General features: G+C 38.5%; 1 protein-coding gene across 2 annotated transcripts in view; it reads left to right on the top strand.

The window, feature by feature from the left end:
• LOC111266643 (uncharacterized) overlaps positions 1-12,557 on the top strand; it is a 51,834-nt gene extending 39,277 nt beyond the window's left edge. For both annotated transcript variants that reach the window (XM_022844297.2, XM_022844298.2), the window contains 2 exons: positions 10,662-11,870; positions 12,129-12,557. In XM_022844297.2, coding sequence (XP_022700032.1) covers positions 10,662-11,870; positions 12,129-12,218 — 1,299 coding nt within the window. In that variant the 3' untranslated portion in view covers positions 12,219-12,557. The remainder of the gene's footprint in view (positions 1-10,661; positions 11,871-12,128) is intronic.
• Positions 12,558-13,639: the final 1,082 nt, after the last annotated feature.

The raw sequence follows: 13,639 nt of genomic DNA, 5'->3' as shown, positions 1-13,639 counted from the left end.
TTTAGTTACCTGAGTGCTAACACTGTGCTTTTCGAGGAGGGTTGATTTTCGCCATAGATTTCGACTTTTTGCTATTCACGTCCACAAGCGTCTTCCACACGACTCGTTCTCGATTTCCTTCCCGGAATTTCTGAGTTGACAAACTCACGCTGTTGTTACTTTATAGTGGAACCTTGACCTACTACAAGGTTTACACGAAGAACTGGCTTCACCGTTGTAGCTTCAATGCGGAACTTATATTGTTAGACCACTGGAACTTTTTGGTTTTTTTTGCCGCTCTAAAACTTGTTTGCGTAAAGCTTAGACAACAATATCCGAATGCACACTTCAGTGTGCAAATGTATCTTAAATACGAAAAGACACAAAATGAATCATTAAATATCGCACCGTTCTAAAATTAGCTTATCTTGAAATTTGAGATTAATGGTTACTTCGTTTTATACTGGATCAGCTGACATATATGGATTTTTTTTGACACTCCTCGGTTATGGATCAATGAAGATAACTAAGGATCGCAGACCTAATCTTTTTTTTATGTTTAGATAGATTCATTTTTTTAAATCATCTCAATGCTCCCGAAGCTCTGAGGGAATATCTTGGGACAACCCGCAATCGCCGCCCTCGAACAAAAGGAAAATGTGTCAAAATAAAAGTACAGTTTAACTTCTAAAGAAAACTAATAGATTATACTATTTCATACATCACACACATAAACAGGTTGATTTCTGGTCTTCAACTAAGGCGGGAATTCGGAAATCCCTAAAAGAATTTGCGCACGCAATATACACAGATTGTTGTAAAGGTACAGCAGCCAAGAAATTCCGTTTCCACTTGGAAAAACAATCGCTCGGAACTCACGCAGGCCATGCAGATCATAAGGGTTTGCAGTCTGAGGTCAAGAACTCTTTCCTGCAACCAACCCATGAGTACTCAATAAGTATAATGAAATGCTGACAGCATTTGCGCGGAACGGTAAGAGACGACCCCATATCTGATTGTCCGCTGCCGTTCCTTGCATGGGTTGCTCCCGTTAGACGTACTTCGGGAGACATCGTAGAAATGGAGCAAGCGCAAGGGGGCACGAGGGAGCTGGTTATGTCAGCCATGCTTATGCCCTTTTTACTCACTGATTCTCTTAAGGGAAGTGATTGATGGGCGCCTACCTTCAAATGTCAACAGCAAGGTTGAAACAACTAATGGTCTCTGTTGTGCCTCAGAATATTATTTCTGTTCTGAACTTATCATCTCCGACGACAACAAGGTGTTAAACGGTAAAACATAGATATTGGGGTCCCTGCAAGGAACTGTGCTATTATGACGATATATTCGTACGATCTCAGGCAGCATCATATTTAAATGTGAGCATTTGTAAAAATAAACGATTTTATTATGTACTATGCTTAATTAAGCAAATAAAACGTTCGTCTTTTACAATATACATCCATGAAACATTTTTTTTTGTCTGCACTTTTTTCTAAGAACATAAACGATGTGAAATTATTATAGAATATGAGACACATAAGTTTTCGCTCAGATTAGCTTGGCATGTCGTAAAATGAGCAATGGTAAAAATATCCTCTAAATAAAAAATTAAGTTAGATTCAATACCGGAAATTCATTTCATACCACATCGTTATAGTAAGGCATAGGCTGAGGACGTATTGACCCATGGTTGACTTCACTAAAACTGCCATATGTAAAATTTACACTGGGAATTCCTTGTACCACCAAAAAGATTTAACCGAGGTAAGCGGCGAGTACACGTTAAATTCTTAGAGAACATTTGTTTTACCAGATACTTCAATACATAAGAATGAAAAAATATTAAATTTTGGTACTAATACAGCAGCTGTTCATCTTTGTAGTGCATGTCTTTCTAATAGTAGCCCGACGGTTCTGTCCTGCTTTTTGGACCGCATTAATGAGAGATTTATCCGGAAACGCCGCTTGAAGAAAAACTCGTGAGAGAGCAGAAAGTTCACTCAAACGATGATACAGTTCAGACCCCATGATCGTGTCAAAACATATCGGAAACAACACATTCGGAGTGTAACATACACAGAACGCCAACAAAACAATTTGTGCTAGTGATTCAAAGTAGTTTCTATAATAGCGATGATTGATTGTTGCTGACCTCATATTATGCCTCCCATAAACGAATCTCTCCCGCCTCCTTAATTTACTGTTCATAAATGGAAAGCTTTACGTTATCAAGCAGCGATTCGGCAAGATTTGAATGAATATGCATATAGGATGCCTCAGAAATCTGAATATGCTTTCTTTTTATTAACGTATAATATTTAAATTGCGAAAATACGTACATAAAATATAAAACTTTTCCTGTTACCGCAGATGTTCAAAATTATTACCGTTCTGATCAATTACAAGTCATGTGGGCTTGGCTGAAACTTCATACAGCTTTGCTTTTATACTTCTGTCGCATTTTCGTACTTCAAATAGCATTTTAAGCTAAATGTTCTTTCTTCAAAAATCTTTAACCCTCTCGTTATTTTTTTTTTTACCAGACCCGTCATGTCTGCCTTTTTTGGGACACTCCGTATGATATATTTAGCGATCAGTATGTAATTTATGTCAATGACAATGTGTTATGTTCCAAATATGTGTTCTCCAAAATCGGCCGCGTTTGACTGTTATTATTTATTTTTAAATTTACCTCTGTCTTTAATATGCAACTACTTTTTTTCCTAATTGTTCGCATTAGCACGTCAGCCTTCGCTATTGTGCTCCCTGACCCTGTGCACATCTACTCGAAGCACCACTTCATACTCTTGTTGTCTTACGAAAATTTGGTTGTTTGCGTTCGGCATCCGTCCCATATAATTAGTGAGGCCTATAAATCAAACTGATCTCGAGCGAGGCATAGGTGGAGGTTATCGACAATCACCCGGAGTGTAAACAATTTAAATATTTGTCAGGCTAACGACTTTTGAATGGTTCTTTCTCGAGTGATCCTTTCTAACCTCTCACGATGCTGGGAGATCATTCCCTGAAACTGGTGGCCGGAAAGAAGCACGTTGCGAGCGAAAGGTACTGCCCGAAAATTATTATCTTATTTTTGTTAACTAGGAAAGTTAGATCTAGGATATCGCCAGCTATTGCCGACGTGACAACAGTGTTCTCCCAATAACATTTTAGTCATTTATGTTAACTTGATCGCTATCTACACGATCATAACCAGTGAGGCATCAGGGAGAAGAGGGTAAGCGTTACACACATCGATGTGTGTAACAGACCAAAGCGTGAGCACATTTAAATATTGCCATGCTTCTCCTACTATCTTGAATTAGAATTCAAAAAAGACCGGGCTTAGGCATTGTTGTGCCAGCTACGATTGACGATTCGAAGATGACATAGCCTCTTGTACAAATATTTTTTTGACGAGAGAAGGGTTTGTATGCGGTTTGCCATACAATGACCTGAAACAATTTTTCCTGTTAGAAGCACTTTGAACATACCGATACTATCCCGATATACCGATCGCTGACATTTGCGATTACATTCCTAGCTACCTACAGGCTTGAGTTGCTAAACATATCATCCGCAAATGAGTAAGAAGAAGCCAGTTACTCCACTGTTTCTATTACTATTGAAAATTAGGGCGTTTATTAATGGTGTCTAATTATTAGAATCTTATTTGGTCACCGACCTTATCTAGCTTCTTCTTGTAATTAGCCGTTACTTAGACAAATGGCAAAACGGCTAAAACAATTAGTTCCACATTGTCACGAGTACATACTATGCGTTTCTCTATAATATTATCGAATCTGTAATCAATTAAAGTCTGCTGATGACACGGTCAGAGCCATATTCAGCTTTCTCAAGTAAACAATTTACATTAATTTGACTTAGCATTTTTCTTCTTTGATGTTTCAGTGTCTATTTCTGTTCGATTTCTCATAAACCAACTCGAATACATCCTTTGTACCCTTCAAGACATACTCTTCCCCGTGACATCAATAAAAAAATATACCTAATCGCTTTGCGAATGTTTTACTTCTTCGTAAGGACAACGTACACACGCTGTAGCTCATGGTGTATGCCCAATTCCATTACTTTGCCTATGAGTGACTTATTCTCACAGACTTTTGCTATCTCGTTTTTCAAACGTAAGTTGCCCAATTGACGGACAACATTATCATTACCGCTCTGGCATCTAGAGAGACTTCATGCGCACTTTCGGAGAATGCCATAAGGGCACAATACTCGAAAAGATAGAATTCTAGTCTTTGTACATTGTCAACTCGATTTCTCTAGTAGGGCACCTTGTTGGCTAGATGTCTAACTACAAATGTTCATTGAGAAGACGCATTTATGTTTCGGGATGAGCAGATTCTGTCTGTATTGTGCCGAACTTTCGTTAAATTCATTAAATATTCACAGATCGCTGCAAGGCTTCAACTGCTATGCTCCCGCGCTGGGTCAGCGGTAACGTCTTGGCTTGTTAACGTTAGGAACACATACAGTGATTTAGATGTCCACTTCCGTAATAAAGCAATGATTAATACCTTATACTTTCGCTTTGTACTTCGAACTACAAATTTACTATGGATTGCTAGGAAATAAGAAAGATACATTTTGGCTTTTGATTCTTTCCTGTAACACCAGTATGAGTGTACTTTTACACACAGGGTCATGTTTTTTTGTGGGTTCGCCACTGCTTAAGCGTGATCCGAGCCTTTCCTCTATTCATTTTGATATAAAAAGAAACAAAAATAGGCAATGATCATTGAACAATACGTGTAGCGTTGTTTAAAGCTCAACGTTAATTTTGGCTGGATGTGATAAATCCCAGCAGATACAATATTTTTTCGATCAGTTCAATAGGCGCCAAGAGTTATTTTATCACTAAAAGTTGGCGTAAAAAACTAATCTGCCTAGTATTATATAAGAAAGCAACTCTGAGACGCATCCTTGAAGCACAATTTAAGAGATAGATAGTTCATTTCTGAGACAGTTTTTCTTTCGATATCACAATCGGTTGTCGGATGTTAACCGAATGTTAACCATAAAACAACCTTGACACTGCCGAGAACCAGGTGACACGTGTGTTTGAGAATATCTGACGCTTCCGGCCGATGTAACTCCCAGGAAAACATTCTCATTAACAGAAAATCAGAAGTCAAATAGTTTAAACATTTTATTTGTCTTTACAATAACAAGAAAAAGAAAGTCGGGCAATGACAGCAATTAAGCAATGAGCCTCCAGGGCAATCAAATAATGCCCGCCAAATGAGTTCGAATAGGCAGGTAGACTTGCATCAACATATGATGAAATAGTCGGCCGCTCAGCTTATATTGCGTTAAATGAATCTGAAAGAAGTTTCGATAATTTCGAATTTTTTTGCGAAATATTTCTGAAACGTGACTCAGCGGCATCTATCTCAAACGCTTATTACTTGTGCTACTATTCTCCACAACGGACATTTTCTTGACTACCTCCTTGGATCCATTAGCGTTACGTGTTAATATTAATGAAGTAGGGTGATCGCTCTCAAAGGATGGTCCACACTAGAAAACTATAGTAGGCTTCCTTCTACACGCATCCCTTTTCTTGTCGAACGATTTTTCGTACAAATATGGATTTTCTGAAGCGATATATGCCAGGACGCTTTTGCTATCAATTTCAACAAACGAGAAGTAATGGCGCCTCATTGTTCTACTGATAAAAGTGTCGTGTTCATTGAACCCTATCATCCTTTAAACACTTCTCTAAACGTGTGCAGTCTTATAAGTACAATTGGCGAAACAGAAGGTTAAACCCTTAAATTACAGTTATCATTTTAATACAGCCTGTTTAGACAAAATATGGACTATGGACGACGAAATTCATGTACACCCAATAAAAGGCCCATTGAGGCTTGATGAAAAACCGGCAAATACAATATGTACATATAACAAGATAAAAAAAAATGGCTTGCTTCTTGGCCAGATGGCTTCATCTGGCTAAAGAAACTAGAAATTGTCATTTCACAAATATTATACTGCGCAGCCCGTGTGAATAGATAGTCTGTTTAATGGTTATATATAATTCAAATTTCAGGTGAGAAAGAAATTCGGAATAGTTTAAAGCATTAATCAACTTAAATAATAGTAACTTACTTAAAATGAATTTTATTTCGGCTCCCCGAGTTGTTCTATACTTATTTAATATGTAACATTCATAATGGCAACCTAAATAGCTCGATTTTGGAAAATATTAACATAAATATAAGAGAAAACAGTTCAGACGAACAGATTAAAGGCCTGAACACGAGCGTATTTGAACGGAGCTGTTGAAAAGTCACTAGACATAAAAGCAGTTCGCTAAGTGACCGTGCTCTCTGTAAAGTAAAGTACATAAAGGATCCGAATTTTCCTAGCACTTATCATATTCTTCGCACCAAAGTAAAAACCCTATTCCGGAATAACCGATTCCATAAAAAGTTAACTTAATGACCATAGTTAGACAATTTGATAAAGTGAACGGAAAGGTTAGTATTATAATCATTCTGAATTCTAAGGAATATTGCAAGTTTTAAACTTAAAATAGAGAGCACATACAGACTATCTAGAAAACTCTGTACTCCTCCTAGTCTAGCCTAAAGTATATTAGATAAGAGGGTAAACATTAAAGGGTATATTTAAATTTAGTCGCGAACACCTGAATAGAAAAAAATGCATAAACTACAGGAACAAATTGAGAACCGACAAAACATTCAGAAAAATGTATTTATATAGATATACAGTCTAGGGCATTATATGGTGAACTAAGGGCGGAGACGACCGCAATAGTTAAAACCCGAATAGATAAGCTTATTTCGGAAACCGCTGATAATAACAGGAGAAATCATGCTATGCTGTTGTATCCTCCGTAAATCCAACAAAAAGAATGAGTATGATTGCCCGCACATAGAAGAAATCAATAAATATATATGTATTTAAAAACAATATATCAAGCTTGAATGACATCTCCATATTCTAAGTGTATGGAAAATACGCAACCGGTTCTGCATTATTATACATCATTAGGGAATATATCCCGCGTTAAACGACTTGTAGAAAAATCAACTACCCTTTGTACAGTGAACTATATGTGCGATATTACAATCTTATTTGAAGTCACGTATATGGCTACAATGGCACAACTTTCCTCAGCCTAAAAAACCCCCTTTAAACCAGAATTCTTTTTTCCAGAATTTTCGGGTCTCGATACCATAATAAATGTGTCCACCGTACTTCTATTAAGTATTGCATCACACAAGCGGCTACGAGGGCAAAACAATATGTGTCAACGTTCAGTTTCGAACATAGGTTACCACGTGTGCAATAGACAAACTCGTTGCCAGCTCACTATTACATAGGTCAAGATGCGATATCTAATTATGTATTTCGGGTTGGACGCCCGCTATCGCCGTTAGACATTGCCTTAGACTGCTGGCTCCCATCACGAAACGAAGTGGGTCTAAGCTCGGATTCGACCCCAGACCACTACTTGTTCTCCAGCACAAACCGTCACACCATCACCGGGACTGGATGCATTCCCTAGAAAGCACTGACACTATCTGGCTATAAAAAAAATAATTTCTCTTATTTTTCCATGTATAAAACAATCATTTATGCAAATAAATGGAAACTTAAACTAGGGGGATAGCTCCACGAACGGCTATAAAACTTGTCTAGATACAAATGCATGAGATTTGCAAACATCAAATGCGCGTATTTTGAATTCTTCATTCAGAAAACCGTTCTTCAAAGAGCATAGAAGTCAAAATAAAAAGTACACAGTTCATACATATCTCGACTTATCTTTTTTAGCACTGTATATCCTTTTTAAGATCATTCAGCGACATACATTTACATTTATTATGTATATGTAAATAGACATATATTATATATTCTACTCGTCAACCTATTGCTCACTGACAGTACAGGTTTACAGCTTACGATTGCGCAAAATTCTATACAATCCACTCTAGAGTAGGACAGATTGACTTTACCATAGTCGTATATATTTGTCATAAATATTTTATGGAATTAAAGACGACACCTTCAGTGTGGAAAAACTTGCAAGCCTGAACTTGTGTAGCCTTTCCTTTAAAAAAATCAAGCGTTAATTTTGCTAGCTAAATACTCGTTTCATACCCACAGAACACTAACAAACAGCTCAATCAAATCGATTATTTTTTTCGAGTTAGAGGTAATCGGATAAACACACACAGGCAATACGAGTACTATGGTTGATTAAGTTACGCCTGAAGTTAATACGTAGCAAGCTTAGCGCATCAAGTACAGCCCTCGCTTAATCGTTAATTGCGTCTTTCTTTGTTGGTTCTATCGTTATTGTTTTATTGTTGCAAATACTCGAATCTCGTGACTAACTTCTGTCAATATACATGTGACATGGAACCTTCTTTATTTCCAGTCTTCTTCACGAACAAAAAATTTTATAATTTATTCAATATTGTAGGCCTTCTTTAACACTGACCTAGCTGGCCTTACCTTATCTCTGCAATTGTAGTTTAAGAGCAAACGCAAAATCCTTCCCATTTAATCACTTCATTAACATAATAGAAATCTTTCGTTTTATCCTGTAGCAATAGAGCTACACAGTGTTAACAAATCTCATATAATCGATCAGCATTTGCTTCGGAATATGGTAGAAAATGATTGAGTCTGACGATGTTCGGCTCGTTCATGACCACGCTGCTCAATCCGGCTCATTAATCTTCTGTTTTAGTGTTATAGCTTCTACGGTGGACGGGCAAAATGGTGGACGTGAGTTATCACACGAATGGAGTCTTCGTCTATTTCATCACATATGTTAATCGTGATGCCTACATGATAAGCGTTTGATTAAAAATCGTTTTTGTTCATTTAAACATAATGTCTTGATGTTTCGTCTGTAGGAACCGGTGTCGAATGTTGCATGAAATTAGCCATTTTTGTGAAAGAATGCACCCTCACACGTACTGCAAACATACTGTCCCGCAATGTTGTTGAAACTGAAAGACTATACTGTAGTTTTTCAATATTGCTAACTAGATTCGGTGAAAACCAACATCTAGGGAATAGCGAATACCAGCTGATGCCGTTACAATTTCTGTTATGAATTCTTCCAGCAAGAGAGGTAGATCAGAGTAGAACGTCTATTGTTTAATAATATGATGACCTTTAATCGAAAATAAATAAAGCCTTCGGATGATACTACGCTGATTTCGGCCAACTTTGGGTTAGATGAATTTCTAAATCATAATGCGCTAAAGACACATAGATCGAAAATAGGACCAGAACAGACTGTCTGCTATGGGACGCCGGATATTTTGTAACAACACTCCAATTGAAGAAGCTGGATTTTTTACAATACAATGTGTCGTCTATAGTTCGACTGAAGCATAGCTGTCGCGCCTTGCAGACTTTAGGTAGGTTGTGTTTGTTTGTACATTAGTGGAACGCCGAGGAACAACGTTCACCTATTTGTCTAATCGTTCTATCGCCATTGGTATAAGTTCTCTCTGAGATCTCTATACATAACCATCAGTTTGTTGACAAAGTCGCTGGCGAAACTTTTGCGTGAAAAAATGATCGATTTAGACGAGCTCGGTGCGGCGCTGCAGAGCTTACTCGACCAATACACTCCACCTGTTAACCTTCATGTAAGAGCTTGCTTACTCAAAAATAATAATAATAGCAATAATAAAGGGTCCTTGATAGGCTTTATTATAATTTCTCGCGATATGTTGCAGTAGTTCGTGCTGTCAATTGTCATTTTTTTTTTCATTCCAAGACGTGGCATCCATGGCGTGAGACTGTTTCATATGCATTTACTAGAAGATGCACGAGGGACTGCGCAAACGGTCTTTGAATGTTTGCTACCGCCTGTGTTGGTTTTGAAAAACTCCAATTCCTTAATGTCTTTTCGTTCTTCTGCACCTTTCAAAAGGTTTGCTGGCAATTTTGTCATATTCTATGTACGTAATTCAGACCTCTGCAACGCTCATATTATAGAAATAAACGTCGTATCTCCTACGGCTACGATTCCGGGACCCAGTTTCTTTGCGTCGTGCTATTCATTTGTGAAAACGATAACTTCTCTAAGTAAGACACCTCTTGGCGTATGTAGTCGATTTTACCAAATATATTTTGAAAAGAGGCCAAAGATGTACAAGCACCCAGGTAACTCATATAGATCTAAAGTATGCGGAAACAAGCCGTCCGATTCTATCTTATTGTCGTAATACTTTTTGATTATTCGTATCGTCATATTGATCTACCTGTTCTGACTTTAGTAGTGTTTAGTGAGGAGAGCGCTTAACTAAAAATTGCATGCTACGTATGGGTTGACTAAATCCCTTAGCTTCCAATGCATAGGGTGTTAAACGGTTTGTTGAGTTGGTAATTGCTTAGAGATAGATACTTGTCTAATGTGCCCTTTAATACACACTGGAAACAGTATTTCTCCTAATTCTAAACTTAGGGAACATCAATAGTCAGACGGCAAAGAGCAGAATACCACATACGTTGGAGATAAGTTCTGTAAACTGTTCGCTTCAAATCGTTAATTGAAGTTGGTTTTGTTGTAATCAAAAATCGATTGCGCTGGTTCTATGTATCGTCAGTGCGGACTCCTTAGCAGAGCTTGTATCTGTGACGACCCTTTCCAGGTTCTTCTACGAGGCTACCGGATACATAAAGGCATGGAAGTACCGTGGGAATCCTACGGTTACAGTGAGCCAGCCACGTTTCTTCGTGAAAATTTCCCCGATCTGCTAACAGTTCATGAGAGTCCCGTTCATAAGGGAGTGCATTTAGTGACCTTAAAAAAAGAACCGCAACGGGCAGGACGAGTCAGCAATAGCGATGGCCTTAACGGAACAGACGACCATTCGGGGTTTGGAGCCGGATCCGCCTCTATCGTATCCCGGACGAGTTTAACGTCGAGTATACCAAGCAGTTGTCCAGACGCATTGCGACAGATCAAAATGACGAAAGACCACATCCTCAAAAAGCCGGTCCCCGTGCAGTTTCAAACATACCTGACTCGGCTTTTGAAAAGCTACCCCACCGGAATTTCAGCAAAAGCTTTTGTTGAAATGTTTTATATGAAATCTGGAGCTCCATTAAATTATGCAATGTACGGATATCCGGGACACCTGTCCATGTTCCGAGACCTCGATGGTGTTTTCAGAGTAGAGACGGGAACCAACGGAGAACATACGCTGTATCCAGTGAGTCCTTTCGGAAGCCTGCCAGAGGGAAGTAAACTTAGGGAGACGGTTAACACTCCTTCGATAGAGAGTAGCACCAACGACGCAGATCCGTGGACACCTTACAAGTATATAATTAAAGATTCACAACATACAAATTTTGAATTGGTTAAGAGAGATTTGTCGGCTGACGTTTCTTATTCAACGAATAATCAAGAGCCGCTGACAAAGTCTTTCGATATAAAAGTAGGCCGTTGTCGACAGCAACTAAATGACACACAACGTTTACGGTCAAAACCGGTTAATGCTGCTGCTCTCCAACTAGAGACAACAGCTGCTGTTCTAACAGCTAAACAGAGTCGTACGAAAGCCCCACAGCAGCAGCCTCCAGAAAAACATAATTCATTAGTATTTAAAGAGACAACGCCCTACGGTGATCTATTTATTGTTGAACTAAATAGAAACTTACTGGTGCCAACAGCATGCTTGGCAGCATTAGCCGGCATGGCTTCGGATCAGGTGCTCGAAGAGCTTGCCGAATGTGGATTGGATCCGCAAGACATGAAGTTCTTATCCGGCCGAGTTCCGGATCACAAGTTCCTCAGGGTAGAACTAGCTCGCACGAACTGTCCGTTTATTATTAACGCCGATGGATCCGTTGCGGATGTGAGTATACACGTTTGACCCTCGATTCGGGTTTAGAGAATAATAATTCTTATTATGTTAGTGTACTGTATAATGTGATGATATATTTTTGAGAGCGCATATCGAGTACGATACAAACTACGTAGCATTCGTGTCGCTTTCATTCAAAAAACATCTGTCATATATAGGTGCCGTCGCAAACTAACCGTTCAATGGCCGAGTTAGCTATTCGAGAGTATAGTCCTGGTAGTATTCAATGATATTTTGGTTACGTTTCAGGTGATATCGTTAGTACCTATCGAAATGTGTTCGACCGTACTTCGCGCTTTGGCAGGGTCGTCTGAGGCGGCATTGGCGCTTGTCGCGTAACGTTTGACGGCCAGTTTATTGTTCAAAGAAGCACAGTCTCAAATGTTCGTTAAATTAAGTGTCCATACCTTATGCAAAGCAATTTCATATGAAAGTAAATGACTCAGTCGATGACTAGGGAATTCTTTCTATATTAGGGAAATATGTAGAACGAATGTATGATGTAACGTTTTTTTGTAACATAAGATTTACCCGTTTTTACGCGATCATAAAACGCTTGTGTCGTACGTAATAACCCTATAATTCAATACATCCCATTGACTTTCATTAGGTATCGAAGATCTGGGAAAACATAATAAAAAAAAATGCGATGACTAAATGCAATATTTGAATGAAAAACCGCGTATTCTTTTTCATAAACCGGCGACATTAATGTTCGGTGGAAACTATCAGAGGTGGGCTCAGCTCTTTTCACGGAAGTAACTAACTTTGAAACTCGGTAAGCTGGGGTATTAACAACAAAAAGGAAAAATTCATGATATATAATATGTTGCCTTACATATGATTTTCAGATGTCTTTAGTCAGAACAGATTAAGCTCTAATATATTGTCAATAATGCCGAGAGTAAAAAAGACATGAGACGTCGCGAGTCATTTGCAGCTTTTCGTTATATGATATACCAACTTGTCTCTCAACAAGCAGATACACCTGAACTCGAATTGCACAAACATCGGATTCGTCCTCCTCGATATTTTTCTTTTCTATATCAAAACTCATCACAATAGCGATAAAAACATAAAATGTGTGTATTCAGTGGCGAACGCCAAATGATGACAATTGTCTCAAAGTTTAATTACAAGTTTCCTTGCCAAGAGGGCTGTGGGGGAGCAGACATACAATACCAAATGGTTAGACACTGAAGCCGAGAATTCAAATACCTTTAAATGCGCCAGTGCGGCTAAACAGCGGAAACGAAATATAATTCGATAAATTACTGGGAAAGTATGGCAGATCGTGGCACGTCTAGTTTTTCTTTTTATCGAGATTAGCTTTCGACAGCGTAGTTCTGCGTCTTAACGATGTCTGCGTTGCCAAGCACGGAGAAAATTAAAGCAGACTTCGTAAAGAATGAAAGGTACCTATGTTTCTCACACATCCCGACGAGCCAGCATCCGTGATTTCGTTTGATAGAAAGGTTTTCCGTATACACCTAAAGGTACTAAAGCCCTTCTAATAGGGATACTCAGGTGTTTTTTGCCTTTGATCCTTACTTTCTCTTACATTGTCAATAGTAGGGGGTCGCAACCACTGAACTATTTGCGTTTGTATTCTAGTGTTTGGATATGGAGTAGTCTCAAATCTCACATCTTCCATGAGGGCGCTCCTATGCTAGCCTTCATTGCATTATTTTCTTTCCTTTCCTTTTTTTTTTTTTTTTTGACGAAGCCCTCCAAAGTGCTGCGTACAAAGAGTTGCGATG

The sequence above is a fragment of the Varroa jacobsoni genome, unplaced genomic scaffold, assembly GCF_002532875.2.
Source record: "Varroa jacobsoni isolate VJ856 unplaced genomic scaffold, vjacob_1.0 scaffold_1104, whole genome shotgun sequence".
In the NCBI taxonomy this organism is placed as follows: Eukaryota; Metazoa; Arthropoda; class Arachnida; order Mesostigmata; family Varroidae; genus Varroa; species Varroa jacobsoni.
This window is presented reverse-complemented; position numbering and strand designations above follow the sequence as displayed.